The sequence below is a fragment of the Suncus etruscus genome, chromosome 18, assembly GCF_024139225.1.
Source record: "Suncus etruscus isolate mSunEtr1 chromosome 18, mSunEtr1.pri.cur, whole genome shotgun sequence".
NCBI lineage: Eukaryota > Metazoa > Chordata > Mammalia > Eulipotyphla > Soricidae > Suncus > Suncus etruscus.
The window spans coordinates 55,033,294-55,056,551 of NC_064865.1; the positions used below are offsets into that span (position 1 = coordinate 55,033,294).

The following is a 23,258-nucleotide window of genomic DNA, read 5'->3' on the forward strand; positions in this document are numbered from 1 at the left end:
CCTTAAATTTGAAATTTGGGCTCATATTCTTTCCAATCTCTGAGGGCTTTGTTGATAAGTCCAGAAATTGACCTTCTATTAAGGAATAATTTCTTTTAAAATATTACTTTATTAAACACCATGGATTACAAAAGTGTTTCTAATACAGTTGTCTCTGGCATTCCTTGTTCTAACACTAGTCCCACCACCAGTGTATTACTCCCTCTACCATTGTCGCCACTTTTCCAACTATCCCAAGCCTGTGCCCTTGGCAGGCACAAAATAATTTTATATTGCTTAATGGCAATGTAATTATGTAATTATCGGGGTGAGGAGGATTTCAGTAAAAGAAAATTTGTGAGTGTTGTTATATCTCACAATGGGGTCACTTGAATTATTGTCTGAAGGTTTGCTAGTGGAGCATTTCAGTTAAGGCTATTGGTTTTGTTTGTTGAGCTTAGGTGGCTTCTAGGCTACCTTTATTTCTAATGTGGTGTTTTCCTATTGGGGTGCCAATATTGAAAAATATGGAGGTGGCTCAACAGGAATTTCACCATCTATGAAGTTATGACAGTGAGCTGATGTGATAGTTACTGTGGGACATGTCTAATGACTTCCAGGACTTCTGGAATTTTAGTGGGGTGGGGAAAAGGCTGAATACCCTCACTTTGAGAAACCCCTAGAGCCCTCAAGATGGCATATTTGTAGTTTTGGTTAGTTAGATGTCTGCAGAAATCAACGGTTAAGTGATGACGTTGGGTCACTGACCTGGTGGCAATTGTGGGGTGTGGGTGTAGCTACTTCAGTAGGGTGGGGAATAATTTCTGTACTTTAGGAAAAATAATTCTGGGTCCTTAAGATGGTTCAGATCTTTATGTTATCATTTCCTTTTCTTTCCCTGGGTCTTCCAGTAGTTAAGGGCTCATTTCTGTCCAAACATAGTTCATGGAAGTTAAGAGAAACAAAGCACAGGGTGAGAATTTTGTAATCCAAGAGACCTCCTGGGTAACCTGGGTAAGCACAATGGAGTGTCCTCCCTTCAGCCTTGAATTCTCACCAATGACATGGGGTTATGGTCATTTGTTGCAGTAATACTTGGCCCAGTGTTGAGCTTAACATATGTGAGTCATTATCTGGGGAGGAAGAGAATTACTGTGAGGGAATCTTTGTTTTTGTGCACCGTGCCTATCAGTGTTCAAGTTTTTTTTTTTTTTTTTTTAGTGTTCAAGTTTTACACCTGATGGGACTCAGGTCCCAATGAGTGTGAGGAATTGAATCTGGGTCATTCTGTCTATGACTGAAACCCAACTAAAATCATGCTTGTAATCATGGTGCTTAAATAAAGATTTTATTTAAAAAAAAAAATCACTCCTGGTAGGCTCAGGGGATCCTATAGGATACTAGTGATGGAAACCAGATTAACCATGTAAAAGGCAAATGCCCTACTCTCTGTGCTGTTTCTTTGGCCCCAAATCTTATTTTAATGTCAGAAATGACAGCATAGGTTTATACAGTATTTGTATTTAGAATCTTTTCATTTGTTTTTTTTTTTTTTTTAATCTAGAAGGTTTAAATTATTTTTATGACATCACTTTTGGGGAAATCCCCTTCTGAGCTTTCAAGAATTAGCCTTACCAATTTAGCCCTGAATTTTGGACACAAAACAAATAAGTTTCTGTGGCCCAGACTTCCTCTGAATGCCAGATGACTGATCTTAATTCCCTCTCAAAGGGTGAGGATTTAACATCTATGCAAATGTTAAGCCAAACGTCTGTGTTGCCTTGCCTGCAAGGTTCATCCCAGAGGAAGTGTTTGCAGATCATTGTACAAGGCAGTGGTGGTGTTGGTATTCAGATGAAATTTCCCCCTGTGCCCATCTACCTGGATGAGGCTGCATACACATCTGTATTCCAAACTGTGTTCCAAAATCTTATTACTTTAGACCTCAACAGAAGAATAAGTAAGTGTTGGGACTAATCCCCAGAGCTTTCATCTCCTTTTCTGTGAAAGGGAGAAATCTGACACTTCAGTGAAGATGCTGAGGCTCAGACTAAGGTGCAGACAGGTTGGGCACAGTTCTTTTAAGGGAAACTCCCTACCAGGGATTTCATGATTCATCGCCAGGTGCTTTGATGAGGAGGAGAAAAAAAGAGCAGAGAAGATAAAAAAATTGCCATGAATAGGTTATCACAGAAGGTGTGAATAGAAGTGTTGGAAGCAAACCCATTCCATTTGAGAGTCATTCAACCCGCTTTGAAGTGAGAAGGCAGATTTGTGGGGTGTCTGGAGCATTTTTGCTCTGTCATTCAGGGATCTCTTTGCTAGTAGGTCAGTGGGAGAATGGAAACAGCAACTATGATTTGCTACAGGATGCATATATGCTGCAATATAATAATAGACCACACCTATCTTCAACTAGAAATTCTCATCTAGAAAATAGGGGTGTGTGTGTGTGTGTGTGTGTGTGTGTGTGTGTGTTTCCTGTGTCCTGTTTGTTCTAAATTGTCTTGGTATCAAGCTCAGTTAAAAAGAAACTTTTGAGAGGCTGGAGCCATAGCACAGTGGGTAGGACTTTTGCTTTGCACACAGCCGACCTGGGTTCGAATCTCTGCATCCCATATGGTCTGCCCAACCCTGCCATGAGTGGTTCCTGAGTGCAGAGCCAGGAGTAAACTCTGAGCACCGCCAGGTGTGGCCCCCCTCACCAAACACACACACACACAGACACACACACACAGACACACACACACACACACACACACACACACACACACAATACTCAAAACCTTTTGAACAGGATGGCAGCAATCTTTTTTTGTTGTAGAGGAAACTTTATCATTCACAATTTTTGAGACAGGACATTTTTCCGAATAAATATTATATATATTTTTGTATCCCTGTAGGAGATAGATCATAATTTGGAGTGTTGTTTTACATTTTAAAATCTGTACTATTTGCCACTACTTGTTAAGTGGCTGGTGATCTTGATGAAGGAAATGGATCATTACAAGTTCTCTAGACTTGTGTCTTCCTTGCTGTTCTTTCTCTGCTTTATGCGTCTTTGAATATTATCTTTAACTACTCACTGGAACTTGGAGTTGCATTTGAAAGGTTTCATCTTTTTTGAGTGAAAGGACGCTTCCCTCTTGAAAGAAATGTGATTTTTATTTTGAACGTTTCAAAAGTATTCCCTGATTCAATCACATTTACTCGTCTTTGATCTTGCTTTCTTTTAAATAATGCTAGTGTGTGAGATCCAAATGAGGGTAATTTAAAAAACCAGTTTTACATGCACAAGGCAGGCACAGCCTCTAATTATGCAAATTCATTTAAAAGGATTTTCATTTACTATAATGGAAAAGCTTTTACTGTTTGGGGAAAGCTTTAGCTTTTGGGGAATTTGAAGCTTCAACTAAGCAGTGGATTCAATTGAATGTTCTTGGGACTAAAGTTCAGTTATTTTCTTATTTAAATTTCTGATTTTTGTATGGGGAACGAATTTTCATCTGAAGTTTTGTGTTTTTTTTTTTTTTTTCCTGTCCCATCTCCTTGCTTTCTTACCTGAGATTAATAGAGATTTGTTTCTTGCTTTTACTGTACTGATTGCTCATAATGATTTTTGTTTTTATTTCCTCTGGGCTCTCCTTAGCTTGGCCATTGTGTAAGTACCTTATATATCCATATATTAGGATCTACTGATGTATTTAATTATTGTTTCAATGATTAGAAATGTTAAGTATATACATGTGACAAGCAGTCAAGCTATTTATAACATGAACAAACACTGTTGAACACTTAAATATCACCAGTATTTCCCATATCTAGAAACGGACTGTATTTTTCTCTCTAACATGAAATAGAACTTTTCCTTCTCAACTGAGAAATTGCTAACAACAAATCGTGAATTTTTAAATACATAGGTGCTAACATCTATCTTCTCAAGAACGTGCCTTTTCATGCTTGAAAATCAAATTGGGTCTCTTTGAAGTGTTTGCATAAATTAATTTCTGCTTTAACTTTGGCATTGTCTGCTTTGACATAGCCGCCTCATTCCATTTCCCATGCTTCAGGCCCGGAGCAGTGATTTCCAAACTTCTTCATGGTTGAAAAAAATGGTTTTAAAATGCTTTTTTGTAAGAAATGTGATCAAATGAATTGCTAGAGAGATTTCAAACACATAAAAATGCCCTTGATTTTTATTGCTCACTGTGTAGGGGGTCGAAGAGAAATTTTCCTCTGCTCAGGTTCTTCTTGGGCTGATTAAGTAATCAAAACATCATCAAACAGACTCTGGAGAAAAGGATCAATTTAATTATGCATGGAAAGGCAATCTACAGATTGGGAAGATTCTGTTTTCAACTGTGAAGACAGAGGTATATAATCTGCATTATGAAGATTGAGACAGGAGGATGAGGCATTAAGGAATAGGGTGCTTGCATGTCAAGGAAATGGTAAATTGGGCTGAAGAGATAGTACAAGAGGTGTTATTATTTATTATTGTCGTTATTATTATTATTATTATTATTATTATTATTATTATTATTATTATTATTATTATTATTGCCTTGCATGCAGCTGACCCCTGTTCCATCCCTGGCACTGCATAGTTTCCCAAACACTGTCAGGAGTTATTCTTGAGCGCAGAGCCAGGAGCCACCCCTGAACAATTTTAGGTGAGGCCCCCAAAGCAAAGGGGAAAGAAAGAAAAGGAGAAGAAAACTTAAGTGATCAAAGCCAATTGCTTTGTAAATATGTGTTTGCCAGCCATCTCCATAGGTTGTAGATATGTGTAGACAACTTTCTAGGTGGAAATTTCCTTGTAAGTTCTTATGTGTCACTTTAGAGTTAATCAGCTTTCACCTTCAGAAGTGGAACAGAATGCAAACATATAACTAGAATATTCCTGAATAGAAATCATAGTAATCTCTACAGGCTTCTGCTGAACACATAAGCCATTAAAGAAATTAGTAGGCTTGGGTACCAGAAAATTCTTATTTTCAAATTTAACTCAGTTGAAAGTACTTGGTCCTGGCTCTATGTTCAGGGGTCATTCCCCAGTGGTCTGGGGATCATTTATTGTACTGGAGATTGAACCATGGTTGGCCACATGATAAGCAAACACCATAACCCTAATATCTCCTCTCTGGCTCTAAACATTGGTACCTAAAAAAAGCTTTTGAAATTCGAATTTTCCTAGATGAGTAAAGGGACCAACATATTCTTTTTTATTTTTTTTTTTTTTAGTTTATATCTTATTCTATTCTATTTTTACTATTTTATTTTATTGTACCACAGTATCTTACATATATTTCACAATAATATTTTAGGTAGATATTAACATTGAATTAGAGGAATTCCCATCCCCAAAGTTGTTCTCCCTCCACCCCCATTCCCATTCTGTGTCCCCTATCCCCCACCCTCATCCCCTGGGCTGCCAGTACAAGTGGGACTAACATATTCTTTAATATATTACAGCTTCTCAATGAATGATAGTTTTTCCTTCCTTGTTAGATAAGAAGATAATTGATGTCAAGAGATGTCAAGTTGGAAATTACTGAATCTTGCCATGTGCTTCATCTCTAGCAAAAATTTCATTACTGAAAAGAAAAGAAAAAATATTCTGATTAATATAATATGCTTTTGGGTTTCTTGGATTTTATAGGTTGCCCCTTTTTGGTGGGGTTATGGGCAGGGTTGAGCCACTCTTAGTGGTATCAGGGGCTACTCTTGGCCTTATGCTGGCCTTATGCTGGGGTTGTTCCACTATGCTTGTGTTGGGAATTGAATTGGCCTTTGCTGCATACAAGGCAAGTGCCTCAATCCCTGTATTTTCTCTCTAACCCTCTCTTTGGAAAAGAGTTGGTAATGAGACGAGAATAATACTTTTGTTTGTTTGGGGGTCATGCCTAGTGGTGCTCCGGGCTTCTGACTCTGTGATCATTACTAGTGGTGCTTGAGAAACGATATGGGGTGCAAGGCATATGCCTTGCCTACTGTAATATCTCTGCCCTACCAAAATAACTCTAATAAATTTTAGTCATTTTTTCCCCCATGGCTGGTTTTTATAAATCATGTTATAATTAATTGTCTTCAGCTGTATAGCACCTGCTTCTAATCATTTCAGGGACTGATGCAGGGGTCCTCAAACTTTTTAAACAGGGGGCCAGTTCCCTGTCCCTCAGACCATTGGAGGGTCTGACTATAGTTAAAAACAAAACTTATGAACGAATTCTTATGCACACTGCATAGATCTTATTTTGCAACAAAGAAACAAAACAGATACAAATACAATATGTGGCCCGCGGGCCATAGTTTGAGGACCACTGGATTACAGGTTCATTCTTCCTTAAAATGTTTGACCTGCAAAGTTGGTTTGGGTTTTGGGGTCATACCGGCAGTGAAAAGCTGCTAGTGATGCTGATGGCAATGGGAGCCACTCTTGAGTCACTCTTTGTGGTGGTTGGAAGGAAACCGTTCACATTTAGGGATCCAGCTGAGGTCTCTCTCATGTAAGCATATACTCAGCCTGTTGAACCATCTCTCCAGTCCCTTCCAGCCCCCACATTTGTTTTTACTATTTCCTTCAGTTATTTCCTTAGTCCTCAGGGAATAGTCTCACTTAAGGTCAATGATAATGTTATGGCCCAGCTTCTTTCCCATGACCATAAGGTCGTTAGGTTTCCAAAGGTCAGACACGAGGAAAAATTCAAAAAACTCAAACATATTCACTCTTTACTGATGACTCTGTCTGGTCTCCAGCTGCATTTTCTCTTTTCCTAGGAATTTTCACTTTTATGTGATATGGGGAAATAAAGCAGTGACAAGGAGTTGCTTCTGTGCCATTGATAATAGCTTTTTCGGATTTGATAAATTGTTGTTTCTCCGTACTAAATTTAGTATCTCTTCAGAACTTTTTCATGACACCCTGAGTAGGTGATAAGTTTGATTTTCACTTTGGGTTTGTGTTTTTCTAGCTGAGATCAGGAGGTGCTCAAGTTTTGGAAGGCTGTATCGCCGAGATCCACAATATCACCAGCTTAGACATCTCTGACAATGGTGAGTCTGAAATTAGAAAAGAAAGAAAAAGATGATGAGAAGGAAGTTAGGAAAGGGATCTTCCAGCCTAGTGTAGATAACTCCTTGATAAAAGAATATTATTTTCCTTCTTAATTAATAACACTTAAAATTAAAATTGATTTAATTGTTTTATTTATAGGCTATACCCAGCAATGCTCGGGGGTTATTCCTGGCTCTATACTGAAAAAAACGACTCCTGGGGAGATAAGGGGGATCGAAGCCAGGTTGGCCTCATGCAAGGCAAACACCCAACCTGCTATACTATTACTCTTGCCTCAGATTTAAATTAATTTTCTTTATGATTATGATTATGATTATTATTATTTTGTGGTACTAGGGATTGAATCCAAGGTCTCATACATACAGGCAAGAATTCTTTTTTTTTTTTTGATTTTTGGTTTTTGGGTTTTGGGCCACACCTGGCAGTGCTCAGTGGTTACTCTTGGCTGTCTGCTCAGAAATAGCTCCTGGCAGGCACGGGGGACCATATGGGACACCAGGATTTGAACCAACCACCTTTGGTCCTGAATCCGCTTCTTGCAAGGCAAACGCCACTGTGCTATCACTGTTTTTTTGTTTTGTTTTGTTTTGTTATTTTTTAAATTTTTATTGTGGTCAAATAAGGCAAGAATTCTACCTGGTGGGCTTTCAAATTTGCCAACAAGGTTTATTTAGGCCATAAACATTATGCCAAACACCATACTGAGTTGAGTCTATAACCAGTGGATTCTGTATTTTTTTAATTGATTGATTGATTGATTGAGTGAGTGAGTGGTTTTTTGGGCCACACCCAGCGGCATTCAGGGGCTACTCCTGGCTGTGCACTCAGAAATTGCCCCAGCAGGCTGGGTGACCATATGGGATGCTGGGAATCGAACCGGATCCCTTCTGGGTCAGCCGCATGCAAGGTAAATGCCCTACTGCTGTGCTATCTCTCCGGCCCCTGAATTCTATATTTTAAAAACAGATTTTGCTTTTAAAGAAGGGTCAAATTTAAACCAATTGTCAGTACATTGATAAAGATCCAAGACCAACCTTTGTCTTCTTGATGATAATAAATGCTTATTATTTTCAGAAGCCAGTTTTCTTAGCTTCATTCTACTTATTGTAATAGCCTATGATATGTGCCTGTAAAATGAACATAGGCCAGGTGAATTGAAGTTACCTATCAATGAATAGTATATTGAGAATTTTGCTGACAAAGTCAGGGAGAAAGATGAGTATTGCTGCTATTTCTCTACCCAGTCCCTGCTGGCTTTGTTTAGCCAATGATTGTGTTTGAGATTGAGTTTAGTCTTTGTAGAGAATGAGTTTAGCCTGCATGGTAAGAGGGCACAGACTTCCTTTGGAAATACACCATTTTCTCTTTTAAGATGGCAGCCATGCGACTGCTCATCACCTTTGCTTCATTGTGTTCCAGCTGAGACTTCATATTTTCATACGTGGGTTTTGATTTTTTACTTATTTTGCTTCTTTCCAGGTCTCGAATCGGACCTATCTACCTTAATAGTGTGGCTCAGTAAAAACAGATCAATACAACACTTGGCATTAGGCAAAAATTTTAATAATATGAAATCCAAGTAAGTCTTGAATTTTCTTGCATGACAAGGATGAAAGGAACTCTCTTTCTGAAAGCATTTGATTTGATTTCTGCTCTCCTCATCTTTAAAATCCCTTTAGAAATCTGACACCGGTGTTGGACAACTTAGTACAGATGATTCAGGATGAAGAATCAGTGAGTATTTGACAACATTTGCTTCTAGTTGTGCGCTTAAATTCTGCCCACCAGGCTCATGCTGAATATGTGCTTTCTGATGATCTTTTCTCTATATACATTTTATATCGTCTAGATTTTTAATGTAATAATATTTATGCTTTATTACATTCATAGGGTTGCATTGGACTCACTGTCTGATTTTGATGCCCAGGACCCCCAAATTTAATTCCTGACACCACATGGCCTTCAGAGAAGCCCCGGGTGTGACATTTGTACCGCCCAGCATTGCAGAATTTAAGCAGTCAGTTCTTGGGCTTGAGTTTGAACCCTTTGTCTGGGGTGGTCTGAGTTATTACCAATTATGACCCTTGAACCTTATGACCATTATGTGGGTGTCTTTACCCCACCTGCATTTCAAATAAATTAATTAAAAAAAAGCTTATTTTTCCACTCGTCCCATTCATTTCTAATTAGAAGAAGCTTGTAACTAATAGATGAGAAGAAATGTTCATTGGCTTGTAAACCCACATTTTCATAAGCATTTCCGAACTCTAGCTAATACACTGATCTGCAGGCATGAATTTTTACAATCTGCTTGACTTTGTGACCTTTTATCGTGCCGAGACCCATCATACTGCTAATTTGAATTTCATCTGGTAATTATGTAGAATTATGAGAGAGTAAGAAAGTTGTCCTTCCTCCGAAATTGCTCCTTGGGTTCTATTAGTCTTTTTTTTTTTTTATTATTCCATTTAATTGTTCCTTGCTCATACTCAGTTGGCTTAGAGTATAGAATGATAATTTCGAGTAATATCACATTTTGTTGCCCTTTAAAATACTATAGGAAAAAAGAAAAGATATTTCATGGACAGAGAAAGAATGTCATTAATTCTCATAATCTTGACCTGACTTATTTATTATATTAGTGTTTCTATTTCTCTACTGCTCGTAGGGTTTTTTTCACTTTCCAATTAGTCACCAAACTTAGCTTTTTGGAAAATCCAAATCACTCTGTGTTCCTACTTTAAATATTTGGCTTCTTCATGTTTTGTAATAGCTGTTTTTGTAGGCTGTAAGAGTGACTTCCTGTATTAATCTTTTGAGGTATGCCACATTGAAAATTATATCTCACTTTCCCATTTGAATTTAAACAGGAAAAACAAATTCTACAACTTTTTTGAGAAAGCTTTGAGCAAGACATGGAGGCTGGAACGTTTCTTTCTCTTGCCCCCACTACACCTGTTCTGGCGACAGGAGAAAATTCTGTTCTGTTTGTTGATGGCTCAGATATGGTTCCCAAGGATGGGCTAGACATGAAACTCATTAATATATAATGAATTTGGCCTCTTCTTGATGTCCCCATTTACTAACAGACCCCAGTTTTAAGATGTCTTTTCTGTGGTGTTTTTAAAATTAGGGGCCGGAGAGATAGCATGGTGGGGCCGGAGAGATAGCATGGAGGTAAGGCCTTTCATGCAGAAGGTCATCTTTTCGAATCCCGGCGTCCCATATGGTCCCCTGTGCCTGCCAGGAGCAATTTCTGAGCATGGAGCCAGGAATAACCCCTGAGCACTGCCAGGTGTGACCCAAAAACCACAAAAAAAAAAAAAAAAAAAAAAAAAAATTAGGGGCATGACTAGAAAGCAATTTAGGCATTATAGATTTTAAGTTGTTTTAGATATTTCATATGAGTTTCTCATGTCCCGGTATTGGTCTAGATTTTAAAAGATGAGGGAAGTTAATGTTGCAGTATTATATTTATTATTTATCCCCAAACACTTTTCATATCATACATATTAGGAAAATGATATTTTTTGCTTTGGGGGGCACACTGAACCCCCTAAACAAAATAGGGGTTACTCTTTGCTATGCACATAGGAATTACTCCTTGCAGTACTTGGAAAACCATATGGAATACAGGGGCTCAAACCCTGGTCAGCTGTGTGCAGTCAAGTGCCCTACCCACAGAACTATCTTTTCAATGATCAGAAATTAATTTTAAGTATAACTTAATGGAAAATATGTTTCTGGTGCCTTAGAAATTGCAGAGAGAGATTTAGACATTTGCTTTGAGTGGGACCAGACCTCATTTGATACCAGCAGCACATATGATCCCTTGAACACTTCCAGGAGTGACCTCTGAGCACAAAGCCAGGAGTAGTTTTTAAGAACTGCCTAGTCAAGCCCCAACAGAAAAAAGATATTTTTTGATTATAAAAATTCTTCCTTTGGAAAAACCCCAAAATATGGGAGGAAAGGAACTAGAGAGATAACAGTAGGGCATTAGCCTTGTACGAGGCCAACCCAGAACGAATGGTGATTTGATTTCCAGCATCCCATATGGTTCCTCAAGCCTGCCAAGGGCAATTTCTGAACACAGAGCCAGGAGTAACTCCTGAGCACTGCCAGGTGTGACCCCTCTCCCCTTCCAATAAAAAAAAAAAACTAAAAAAATATTCTTTCTTTGCCACAGTTGGGCATATTTCCTAGTTTTCTTTTATAAGAACCACTTTGCTTTTTGCAATCCTCTCTCTCTCTCTGTCTCATTCTCTCTCTCTGTCTCATTCTCTCTCTCCCTCTCTCTCTCTCTGTCTCATTCTCTCTCTCTGTCTCATTCTCTCTCTCTGTCTCATTCTCTCTCTCCCTCTCTCTCTCTCTCTCTCTCTCTCTCTCTCTTTCTCTCTCTCTCTCTCTCTCTCATACTCTGAGAGCCTACGGAATTCTTTTTTGTTATTTTTTATTCCTGGGTCAGACCCAGTGGTGGGTCAGGCTTCACTGGTTCTGTGCTCAGAGATCACTCCTGGCAGTGCTTGGAGGACCATCTGAAATTCCGGGGATCAAATCCAGGGTAACTGGGAAGTACAAAGGTATAGGCAAGCACCTTTCCCCTCTGTTCTATCTCTTCAGCACCTATGAAATTCTTTCTTGGCCAAGGATTGTCTATGACCTTCTCCTGGAAAGCCTCAAGGCCCATGGGTTCTAGTATCACCTTAGAGCCAATCTTTGACAGGCTGCTATGCACAGAATTGGGGACAGAGATGCAGAGGGTCAAGGATGGTGGGAATCTTATTTGCAAGTACTCAAGCTACACCATGTATGTTAGGAGCAGCACAAAAGAGTGTGTTCTTCCTGGTAATGCCTAGAGCAGAGAGATGCTCCGATGTGCTTGTTGAGCTTTGCAAGAAAGAAAGGGCAGGACTTTAGACAGTGGTGTCATGGCGAAGTGCTGCAAATCAAGATGGGGTGACCTTATCAATATACATGATATCCAGCCTCTTTGGTATGCATTAATGACTTTGCCTATTATTTTTAAGTGTGAACTGGGGGGGGGGGTATTAGACTGAATGTAATACCGAGATGGATACTCAGTAGCTTGGAGATTTGGCGGTTTTCCAGATTGGAGAAGAAGCTTAATATATCATTTTTTGGGTGGTTGCTGCATGATGGGAAAATGTGATTACAGTCACTTTCCAAAGCAGCATGCTTTGATTTTTATTTAAAACATTCCTATTGTGGGGCCAGAGAGATAGCATGAAGGTAAGGCGTTTGCCTTTCATGCAGAAGGTCATCGGTTCGAATCCCGGCATCCCATATGGTCCCCCGTGCCTGCCAGGAGCGATTTCTGAGCAGGGAGCCAGGAGTGGCTCCTGAGCACTGCCGGGTGTGACCCAAAAACCACAAAAAACAAAAAACAAAAAAACAACACATTCCTATTGTGGGACTCTGAAGAGCTTTTTAGTTCCTTTTTTTTTTTTTTTTTTTTGGCATTTACTTGAATGAAGATTTGGGTTATTTCTTATTTTTTTGGCCATGCCCAGCTCAAAGGATCAAAAGCTCCTTTGGTGCTCAAAAGATCATGCGGTTTCAGATGCCAGTCTTAGGTCTCAAACACCCCAAGCACAAAATCCAGCCCCTGGTTCTTTCTGTGGTCCTTGAATAAGGGGTCTTAAGTAAAGAAATGGAGTAATAGTCTTGTAAACCACAGTGCCCGAAAAGAAGAAAGAAAAAGCGGCCAGAGTGATAGCACAGTGGTAGAGCATTTATTTGCCTTGCATGCTGCTGATGTGGGTTGGACGGGGTTCTATCCTGGGCATTTCATATGGTCCCCTGAGCCTGCAAAAGCAATTTCTGAGTGCAGAGCCAGGAGTAACCTGCGAGTGCTGCCAGGTGAGGCCAAAAACAAAACAAAAAGAAAAAGAACAGAGTGCCTGACATAGAGAAGGTAGACTTGGGAATATGTGTGTGGGTGGGAGAGGGGTTAGAAGGGGTTATTGGTGGAGGAAGTGGACATTGGTAAAATGATTGGGGTTATAAAATTCTATGCCTGAAACTTAGTCATGAATAATTTTGTATTTCAGGGTGATTAAATTTAAATTTAAAAAAATTTTTGTTTTTGGTTTTTGGGCCACACCCGGCAGTCCTCAGGGGTTACTCCTGGCTGTCTGCTCAGAAATAGCTCCTGGCAGTTACGGGGGACCATATGGGACACTGGGATTCGAACCAACCACCTTTGGTCCTGGATCGGCTGCTTGCAAGGCAAACGCCGCTGTGTTATCTCTCCGGGCCCTTAAAATTGTTCTTAAAATTTTTTTAAAAAGGAAAAAAAAATGGTAGGGCCAGGATTGTGGCTCAATGGTAAGAGTACATACTTTTCATGGGTAGTTCATGGGCAAGTTCTGAGTTCAGTTCCTGACAATAGACTCAGACTCATACTCATACATACAAAACACAACACTATTTCAGGGGCTCAGAGAGAAAGCCCAAGGATAAAGCACTTTATACAGCCACCCTGATTTAATCCATGGCCCCACATAGTCCCCTAAACCTCACTGAGAATAACCCCAGCCAAAGTACCTTGTAGCAGCCTCTGAGCACTGCAAGACGTGGCCCAACCCAATACCCAAGAATTAGCACATGGACTGTTTTGTGTGATGAGGTCAATAGACCACCTGAAAGCGCCCAGAAATCACTCAACCACACCCCACAGGGCATTGTGAATTCTGACACTTGGATGCATTGGAACTTTCAGTATGTTGGGCTTCTGAGGTTACCGCCTAAGTCAAGAACTGTAGACGTGAATGCCATAGGATTAGGGACTCAACATCAAGAAGTCCAGTGAACTGGGGAAGTGAGAATCCTCTTATTCTGTTAAAGCCAATGTAAGTCAAACTAAGGCAGCGGCAGTGACATTCAGGCCTTTTGGAAGGGTGATGTTTTGGGGGCCATACCCAATGGTGCTCAGATGCTTTTCCTGGCTCTCTGATTAGGTTTTTCTTCTGGTGGTGCTCCAGGTAACCACATGCAGTGCTTGAATCAAACCAGCTGTACCATCCAGTCCTTGGTTTAAATGGACAGTAAAAGCATTGCTTTGAATTCTCCTCACATCTCTGTATAATAAAATATCTCTATTTTATAATTCTCCTTGTTTTTGTGTCTTCTAAGGCACTTAAAATATGTATTTAAAGTACCAGAGAGATAGTACAGTGGTGCAAGCACTTGCCTTATTCTGCCCCCCTCAGTTGAAATCTTCAGCATAACACATGGCCCTGTGCATGGCCAGGGATCAATTCAAGCACAGAATGAGAAGATCCCCTGAATATTGTTAGGTGTGACTCTAACCTTACTTAACCCAACCCCACCACCCCCCAAAAATTAAAGCTATGCATGATGATGACTAAGACATAATATTAGCTCCCAGAGCAAGACTGTATCAGGAATAGGAGACACATCTGGAAGGGACCTTGGTTCCAGTTGTGTTGGTTCCAGTTGTGTTGAGCCTCTGAACTTCTCTGTTTCTCATTTGGGAAGTAGAGCTAACCGTACCTACGATAATACTATCTAAATATTGGGTTAATAGGATTAAATGAGAAAAAGATGTAAATGTTTGTCATTGAAGGCACATCATTACAGTAACTGCATGTAACCATTGGCCCACACATTGGGGCACCATAGCGGCCAATAACAACAGTGCTACTCATTTCAGCTGGTTTTCATTTTACATTTGCTCTCAACTCATATTTTGAGATGCGACTTTATCTCACAATCTCTCTGAAGCAATGACATTTTTTGTATATTTTATATATATTTTCCCCATTGGACTCTACTTCAGCAGGGTTTCTGTTGGCCACCCTGTTGTTGTTTTTTTTTTTTTTTCCCCTTGGCTTCTCTTTGAAGAGAACCAGCCAGTATTCAGCAGTCAGTGAAATACAAATCCTCCATGTCTGCCTCCAAAGGCCCATTTCCTGCAAGGTCCAATTACTGTTGTATTTTAGCCAAGAGATGCCAACTCCTTTGCTGGGACTGTGGGAGTTTAAAATCACACCAAGCATTGTATCTCTGAACCTGGGTGAATGGGTCTGAAGCAGGATCATGTATTAAGTAATCCAAACCAGGCTGATGGTGAAACACAGGTAGCTTGGCAATCTTCTACCTCCTATGGAGAGTGAGCAGCCTGCCAGAATGGTGGTTTTTGTTGAATATGGAGACCACCCCTAGGTAGGGGAGTTTGGACAGATAGCTCAGGCTATTCTGAGTCTGAGTTTACATATAAGACAATTTCTATTTTGGAGTAAAACCAACTTATAAAGAAAGATAGAAAGGAACCAGGATGATCTTGTTTTGAGTTAAATAACATGTAATCTAACATGTGGGCATTACCTGTTGTCCTTCCAGCCCCTGCAGTCCTTGTCCCTGGCCGACTCCAAGCTCAAGACTGAGGTCACCATCATTATTAATGCCCTGGGAAGCAACACGTCCCTGACCAAAGTGGACATCAGCGGGAATGCAATGGGGGACATGGGGGCCAAGATGCTTGCCAAGGCGCTGCAGATCAACACCAAGCTCAGGTACTTGGAGAGGGCCCTTGGCCCATGTGCTGAAAATGGCCTAGAAAGGCCCTTTATGGACCAGCCTGGGAGAGTCCCTGGGCCTGAGGAAAGTAGAGGCCCACCTGGTTCACATCTTCTCTTTGAGGAGTGAGACCTCGATTAGTAGCGAGGCCTCCAAATTATTGTTGGAGTCATATCCAAGGTGAGGCCAGCCTTGATGCAAAGTGTCATGGTTTCCAACTTCCAGTCAGTAAGGACTGAGGGGTGAGGAGAGTGTGAGGAGATTCATGGCCAATGCTAGAAGTAGGTGGTGCTGACAGCACACAAGGGTGCTTGGCCTTCATTCAGAGCTCACTGTCTGGTCTCCCTTAAACCTCTCCTCTCAGTAGAAAGTAGACCCGGGGACCCTTGATTCAAAGGCAAATTCATGTTGGTCACTAATGGTGTATTCAGCAATTTTTTTCAGTGGAGTCTAGAAACTACCTATGTACTCATAAGACCCCATATCTGCCAAGCAGAGCTCAAGGCTGCTATAGGGTAAATGTTCATTACTTGTGAAGGCCTCGTTTTCGATGGTTCCTTTGGTCTCAGTAGTTCCTTGCTCTTGAGTATGAGATAGGCTGAACTAAAGCCAAACCCTTCACCCTGCTTTGGCCACTGCAAGTCTGTCTGGGAAAAGATATGCCGAGACACCTATATATATATATACCATGCTAGAAACTCTCATTGTGATGACCTCTATCTAGTTCTTTTAAGGGAAAAGGAAGGCCTTAATACTGGTAGTATTTTTATATGCAACATGGGACTAATGAGTTTCTCTCATTAATAGCCTCATCCTCAGGTACAGAAACTTCATACTTACTAGGAGCACATTAACAGAATCAAGTTGTAGCATGCTCTGACCAGTAAAGCATTAGACAGCTGAATGGGCAGTTTTTTGAAGATGCTGTTGCTTGTAAGGATTTTTCTGTTTTCCACATTATTGGGGTGGGAAATGTGTTAAGAATATCGTGGTGGAGGAAAATGTGCTTTGATGGAAATGAACCTGGTTCTTTGTTCACAAAACGCCTCTGTACTCAAAAGCCTGGACACTCTGGCTGCTACGATTTCTCTTTGTTGGGAGAATTATTTCCTCTCTTCCTTCGTGTCTGATCTTGGATGTGATTTGACTTTCAAACAGGACTGTCATATGGGACAAGAACAACATCACTGCACAGGGCTTCCAAGATATCGCTGTCGCTCTGGAAAAGTAAGTTTCAATCAGGACAAACACCTCCTTCTGGAAGGACACCAGAAATCCAGGGGTGCCCGTGCTCTCTGTGGGTGACAGAAGGAACAGTAGCCTGGGTTTGAGCTGAAAAACCAGCCAGGTTGCTGGGAACTTCCTGCCATGCTCTGCTTTTCCACATCTGTACAGGCTAATGCCAGTTCTGCCATCCCAGTTTGTGGGGGGATTACAAGGTACCCTGTTTCCCAGCTTTTCACAGACATCACACTGTGTTGTTCGTTTGGAAGTGCCTATGCAGCACTGGGGGATTAAACCCAGGACTCCTGGCTGTAAAGTTTACACCCTAAACCTTTGAGTCATCTTCCCAACTTGGGGTGACAACCCACATGTCCCATGTACATGCATGTGTCCCACCACTTTGAGCTCTCTCTGTACCCCAATATTGGGGGGGTATTCAGGCCACAGTCAATGGTGCTCAGGCTTACTCCTGGCTCTGCATTCATGGATCACTCCTGGTGGTGCTCAGGGGTCTATATGGGGTACTTGGGGTTGAACTCACATTGGGCAAACACCCTACCTGCTGTACTGTCATTGTGGCCTTCACTTTGGCATAATATTAATATGAGTTTTATAGGCACCAGGAAACCAAAACTGTGTATCACTGGCTTCAACATAACACTTGCCTTATCACCATGGTCTAGAAGCCCCCCCACCCCCCACTTTCCTGATGTGTGTCTTCAGAGGGAGATGGATCTGGGAAGCTGCTGGGGGCAGTGCCTTGCTTCTCTGCTCTATGGGTCACTGTCTCTCTACTGAGTGTTACTGAGTATTACATCTGGGACAGGAGAAAACTATGATCCCACATGTGGGGGGGCAGGCAGCCAGGTCCAGAGAATAACAATGAATTCACTGCCTGGTGAGCATCAGGCCGATGCTGTCCTTCTGAGCCTCAGGCTGACACCGTCTTTCTCCTGAAAGCCTTGGTTTCATCACCGTAGTGACACAGCCTTGCTAGGACCTGTCATTTGCTCTCTTCCCAGCTGAGCAAATGGTGATGCAGACCTGGCTGAAAAAAATGCCAGCTATCTGGTCCTTAATGAGCTTTGCAGCTTTCCTGTTGTTTTCTAAAGGCACAGAATTTCAGAGCATCAAAAATAGAAGGTCACAGATGTAGGTGGGAAATAAAATGAGAAACTGATCTGGTCTCGGGATGAAGAAGGCACTCTCATTTTTTAATGTTCTTTTTTTGTTTGTTTGTTTTGGGGCCACACCCAGAAATATTTAGGAGGTTATTTCTGGCTCTGCAATCAAGAATTACTCCTGGTAGTGCTTGAGAGACCATATGGATGTCAGGGATTGAACCCTGGGCTGGGCACATGCAAGGGAAATGCCTTTCCTGCTGTGTTATTGCTCCATCCCGCCCTGATTGATTTGTGTTTTCTTAGATTTTCCCTTCATGCAGGTGACTTCTCTCTGAGCTCTGTGATATAGAGGGATTGTAGCCCCATAATTAGGAGCCTTTTTTCTCTACTCAGTTTTCCGCTCCATCACTCTGAAGTCTTCATCTGAACATCTCACCTCTTTCTTTAGTACACATGAGAGCCTAAAGTCTCTTCCTCTTCCATGTTTTTGCAAAGGGGTCACATTTCTGCAAGGCTGGGTCAGCATAAAATGTGGATCAGGAGATTGGCACCATCCAACCCTGTCCCTGCCTTCTGAGTTGTGCTGGCCTGCCCTGCCTTGTTTCTACAGCTTCCAACCAACCCTCTAAACAGAATCCTTTCTCTCCAGTTAGATGCACTTGGCCATGTCAAAACCATTTGTCACTCTGATGGTGTATAAGCCAGGAAGCTCCGACTCGTCTTTGTGGGCAGCCAAGAGTGTCCACAGCCAATCTCCAGATTGATGGGGGCATTCCTTGGCTCGGACCCTATGTCTACTGTGCTCGGGTACCAGTGGTCCCAAACCACATTTGCTTACAGGCTGCTGGGCTGATCAGAATCGAATGAGGCCAAGGAAAATCTTCCAAGCAGGAAAACAGATTTATTGTCTTCTAGTTTCAGGTGCATGAGTCTCTTCATCAGATCCAAGGAGTTTTATTGAAAGATTTCCAAGGTGTAAAAATTAAATTCAGACTTTTGTTTGGTTTTTGTTTGAGGGGGGTCACACTGGCAGTGCCTAGGGCTTACTCCTGACTGTGCTCAGGTGGAGCTCAAGGAAACCAGTTGGGTGCCAAGGATTGAACCCCAATCGGTGATGTGCAAGGCAAGAGCCCTATCTGCTGTACTGTTGCTTTGGCCCCAGAAAATAAGTTTTTCTCTGCTGGTTGTTACATTAGAGTCACTCAGATAATTGGCTGGTGTGATTAAAATATATTATATTTTTTTCCAACTAATCTACCCATCTAGATGATGACCCTTATTATTATTATTATTATTTTTTTTTTTATCACATCCAGCAGCACTCAGGTTAGTTCTGGCTCTGTGCTCAGAAATTGCTCCTGGCAGGCTCAGGGGACCATATGGGATGCTGGGGAATGAACTTGGGTTGGCCGTGTGCAAGGCAAACCCACTGTGCTATTGCTCCTGCCCTGATGATGGTCCTTATTTTTATTTATTTATTTATTTATTTTATTTAACTAACTTTATTACATACATGATTGTATTTCGGTTTCAGTCATGCAAAGAACACCACCCATCACCAGTAAAACATTCCCATCACAAAGGTCCTTATTAAGATGATTGTCTTTTCTAATTTCTTCATTCTTAAGTCTGTACATTAGTAATGAGTGATGATTTCTGCTTCCAGAAAATAGCCCTCAAAGTCTCTAACAATGGCATTCATTATGAGCATTATTATGGCATTCATTATCCTTTTGTTCTGTGACAGAATATCACAAACTCACTGTCAAGCGAGTGAGAACCTTGAGCCATTTTTCCTGCATGTCTCAGAGAGGAAGACAGATGCCTTTTGGGGTAAAGGTGGGGAAGTAGGTAAAGGGGAGCAGATGTGCCAGTCTCTGGGTACCTGGCATTTAGCAGTAAGGTCCAACTCAAAGGCAGGATCAGAGATGTAGTTTCTTGTGCTTGTCTCGCCCTTGCCCTGCTGTGTGTAATTAGCTGGTCAGAGCCAGGCAGCTAATGCTGCTGCCCTTTCCACTGTCGCTTGGTTTGCTCTCTAGAACATTCTGGATTGCCCTCAGATGCCTCAAATGCAAACTGCCATGCACAGAAACCATTCCTTGAGCCTTCTTGGTGATAGTCTCTTTTTCCAGGGTCCTCTAGTCTGAACACTTTGTTTTTGAGCACACTATCTTCTTGGCTTTGCTGGCTAGTGTTTGGCTGGGAGTTGGGACCTACTCTTACAGTTGAGGTCTGGCTGTTGCATGTAGACAGTTCACATCAGCTAGTCACTAACGTCCAAGGAACAAGTTGTGACTGGTCTTTCTCACCTTTGCCCTGCCAGGCTTTCTCACTGTCTCTTTGCAAGCCCTGTTGAAAACTTCTGCTTTGCAAAGAATGACACACTAAAAACTAAACAACAAAATGGTTTCTCTGTGTCCATTTCTTAGACTGCGAATTCATTTTTTTTGTGTGTGTGTTTTTTGTTTTTGTTTTTTTGTTTTTGGGCCATACCCAGTGATGCTCAAAGGTTACTCCTGGCTTTGCACTCAGAAATCACTCCTGACTTGGGGGACCATATGGGATGCTGGGGGATCGAACCCCAGTATATCCTACGCTAGCACACACAAGGCAGATGCCTTACCTCTTGCACCACTCTCCAACCCCAAGACTGCAAATTCTTGACTAGAACATGTACAGCCCTAAAATGGTCCTAGTAAAATACTCTGGCAATTGCCTTTCCGGATTTTAAAGATGGAAATTGAATGAAGGAAATTAGAAATTATTTTAAAATAAGTGCATTCTTCTTTTCCTAGGAACTACACATTGAGATTTATGCCGATTCCTATGTACGATGCTTCTCAAGCCCTGAAAACGAACCCTGAGAAAACTGAAGAGGCCCTGCAGAAGGTATTGAGATGTCAAGAGCTTAATTTGAACAAATTCCTGTTTGAGTTGATCATGTTAGTTTCAAAGGTCCGAATGGTATTTGGTGTTTTGCAATGCTTATTTTCCCCCCTCATTAGCTCGTTTTCTTATCACGACTCACATCATGCTGACAGGAGGAGGAATGAAAAATCAGAGAGCTAAAAGTTGTGAAATTTAAGGGAGGACATCATACTCTGACAGCATCAGCAAACCACAGCTGAGATGCAGATCACCCTGTGGAGGGAGAGAGCAGCTGATGCCCAGCTTGAGCCTCTTCTGTTTTCCTAGATGGAACCTCCTGTTGTTTTCCTCATCAAAAAATTCAGGGTTGTTAGTGACACCTCTCGCCACCACTGCCTGTAAATCCAAACTCATATTCATTGCCATGTTTCATGGATGTTTTGTCCCCCTCTTCAAAATCCAACACATCCTACATGAAAGGTACCCTGTAAGTGACTCCCTGCTTTTCCCATTGATCTTTTCTTTTTTAGGGGCCACACCTGGCGGCTCTCAGGGGTTACTCTTGGCTCTGCACTCAGAAATCGCTCCTGGCAGCCTTGGAGGACCATATGGGATGCAAGGAGTTAAACTTGCGTCTATCCTGGGTCAGCTGCAGGCAAGGCAAATGCCCTACCACTGTGCAATCTCTACAGCACCCATATTTTCTAAAAACATGTTAGATTTAGGAAAGAAAATACTCTATTATTAGGTTACTTTTTATTTTAATCAATTTATTTATTTAGATTTTTGAGCCACACCGGGCAGCACTCAGGGATTACTTTTGGCTCTGAGCTCAGAAATCACTCCTGGCAGGCTCAGGGAACTACACAGAATGCTGGGATTTGAATTGGTGTCCATCCTGGGTCAGCCGCATGCAAGGCAACCGCTTTACCACTATGCTACCACTCCGCCCTTTGATCTTTGATCTTTGACATGCAGGGGTCTCAAACTCAATTTACCTGGGGGGTTGCAGGAGGCAAAGCCGGGGTGATCTTTGAGTGTAAAGTCAGTAGTAAGCCTTGAACATTGGGGGGTGTGACCCAAACAACTAAAACAAAACAAAACAAAAAAAGATTCCTTTAGGGCAGGGCCACAAAATGTTGTATGGAGGGGCCCACGGGCCACGAGTTTGAGACCCCTGCTTTGTGTGGTTCTGATTATTGTCCACCTGATTTTTACATGTACCTCAATGGTTCCTCTCCAAAGAATCTTTCCATTGAGAATGCTCTCTGAGGACTCGAAGTCTTCCCTCCCTACTTAGTCTCCCATTTGGTACTTCTACTTTCTTGTCCGCCTCCCAAACTTGACTTTGTCTTCCCAAGTCTCCTTACCAATAATAGGTCATTGAGTTTACTGATTCCATACCATGGAGCTCCCCTTCAACTCTCCTCCTCTCCCTTACACCTACTCTACATGCCTTAATTTGGTTCTCACCATCTTTCATGTTGTCTTATTGGCCTCCATTTGTCGGTTGTCTAAATGGCGATCAAAAATAGAATTAGTAACTCAGTGGTCAGGGTCATGCTTTGTCTGATGAGGCCTAGCTTGAATGACCTGTAGTATGATCCTGCACCTGGGACTCTGCCATCTTCCAGCTTCATGCCATCTTAATTCTTAGTGAAGTTTAATCCATCCACTCTCTTTTATTCATCCCTTCTCAGTGGAGTTGAGGATAAATCCTGGCATGAAAATCATCCCTGGACATGCTGTTGTCCTCTGCCTACCCTCTCTCTGACTGGCCCTTATTCTTGTTTGTTCCCCCCCACCCCCCAGGGAAATTGCTGTAAAGATAGTTTCTTGGGCCTCAAGACCCTGGGACCCGACAGCTTATTATTTTTATAAGTTTGTGTGATTGCCAATCTTAGGACTCACTGCCATTATTTTCTATATGACACTCAGGCCTTTCCTACTAGCCTGTCTGTCTGTCTAGATGACAGTCAAGTATCAGCTCATCCATGGAAGAGTCTCAGCTCCTTTTCTTCCCTGGGGAATATGTGGGGGGGGGGGTCTCAGAATTTCCTGGGATTCCCTCTCATTAGCCTTGTGACAGTGTTTTGAATTTCCTGCCTCTGTGTATTTTTCTCCCAGAGGACTCTGAGGTCCTGGACAGCAGGATCTATTGTACTTTTCCTCATTGTTTAGTCTCAGCTGCTGGCATGGTGCCTGGCACGCATGATTAGATACTCCGTTTGTTGAAGGGAAGGAATAAAATTGCAGATCAGGAAAAGAAAAGCTGTGCTGAAGCAAAAGACATCAACCAAGATACAAAGTCTGAAGATTGGACTAAATCAAACACTGCCCAGCTTTTCACCTTCTTGATTCTTGTTTTTCTGAACTTTAATTTCTTCATCTATATATCAGAAAGATAAGCTAATGAATAA

The 23,258-nt window shown here is 41.6% G+C and overlaps 1 protein-coding gene across 2 annotated transcripts in view; it reads left to right on the top strand.

The window, feature by feature from the left end:
* The window catches only part of CARMIL1 (capping protein regulator and myosin 1 linker 1), a 343,844-nt gene that overhangs the window by 222,634 nt on the left and 97,952 nt on the right, over positions 1–23,258 (top strand). For both annotated transcript variants that reach the window (XM_049764942.1, XM_049764943.1), the window contains exons 18-23: positions 6,954–7,035; positions 8,537–8,636; positions 8,737–8,791; positions 15,446–15,618; positions 16,781–16,849; positions 20,766–20,859. In XM_049764942.1, the coding sequence (XP_049620899.1) occupies positions 6,954–7,035; positions 8,537–8,636; positions 8,737–8,791; positions 15,446–15,618; positions 16,781–16,849; positions 20,766–20,859 (573 nt within the window). The remainder of the gene's footprint in view (positions 1–6,953; positions 7,036–8,536; positions 8,637–8,736; positions 8,792–15,445; positions 15,619–16,780; positions 16,850–20,765; positions 20,860–23,258) is intronic.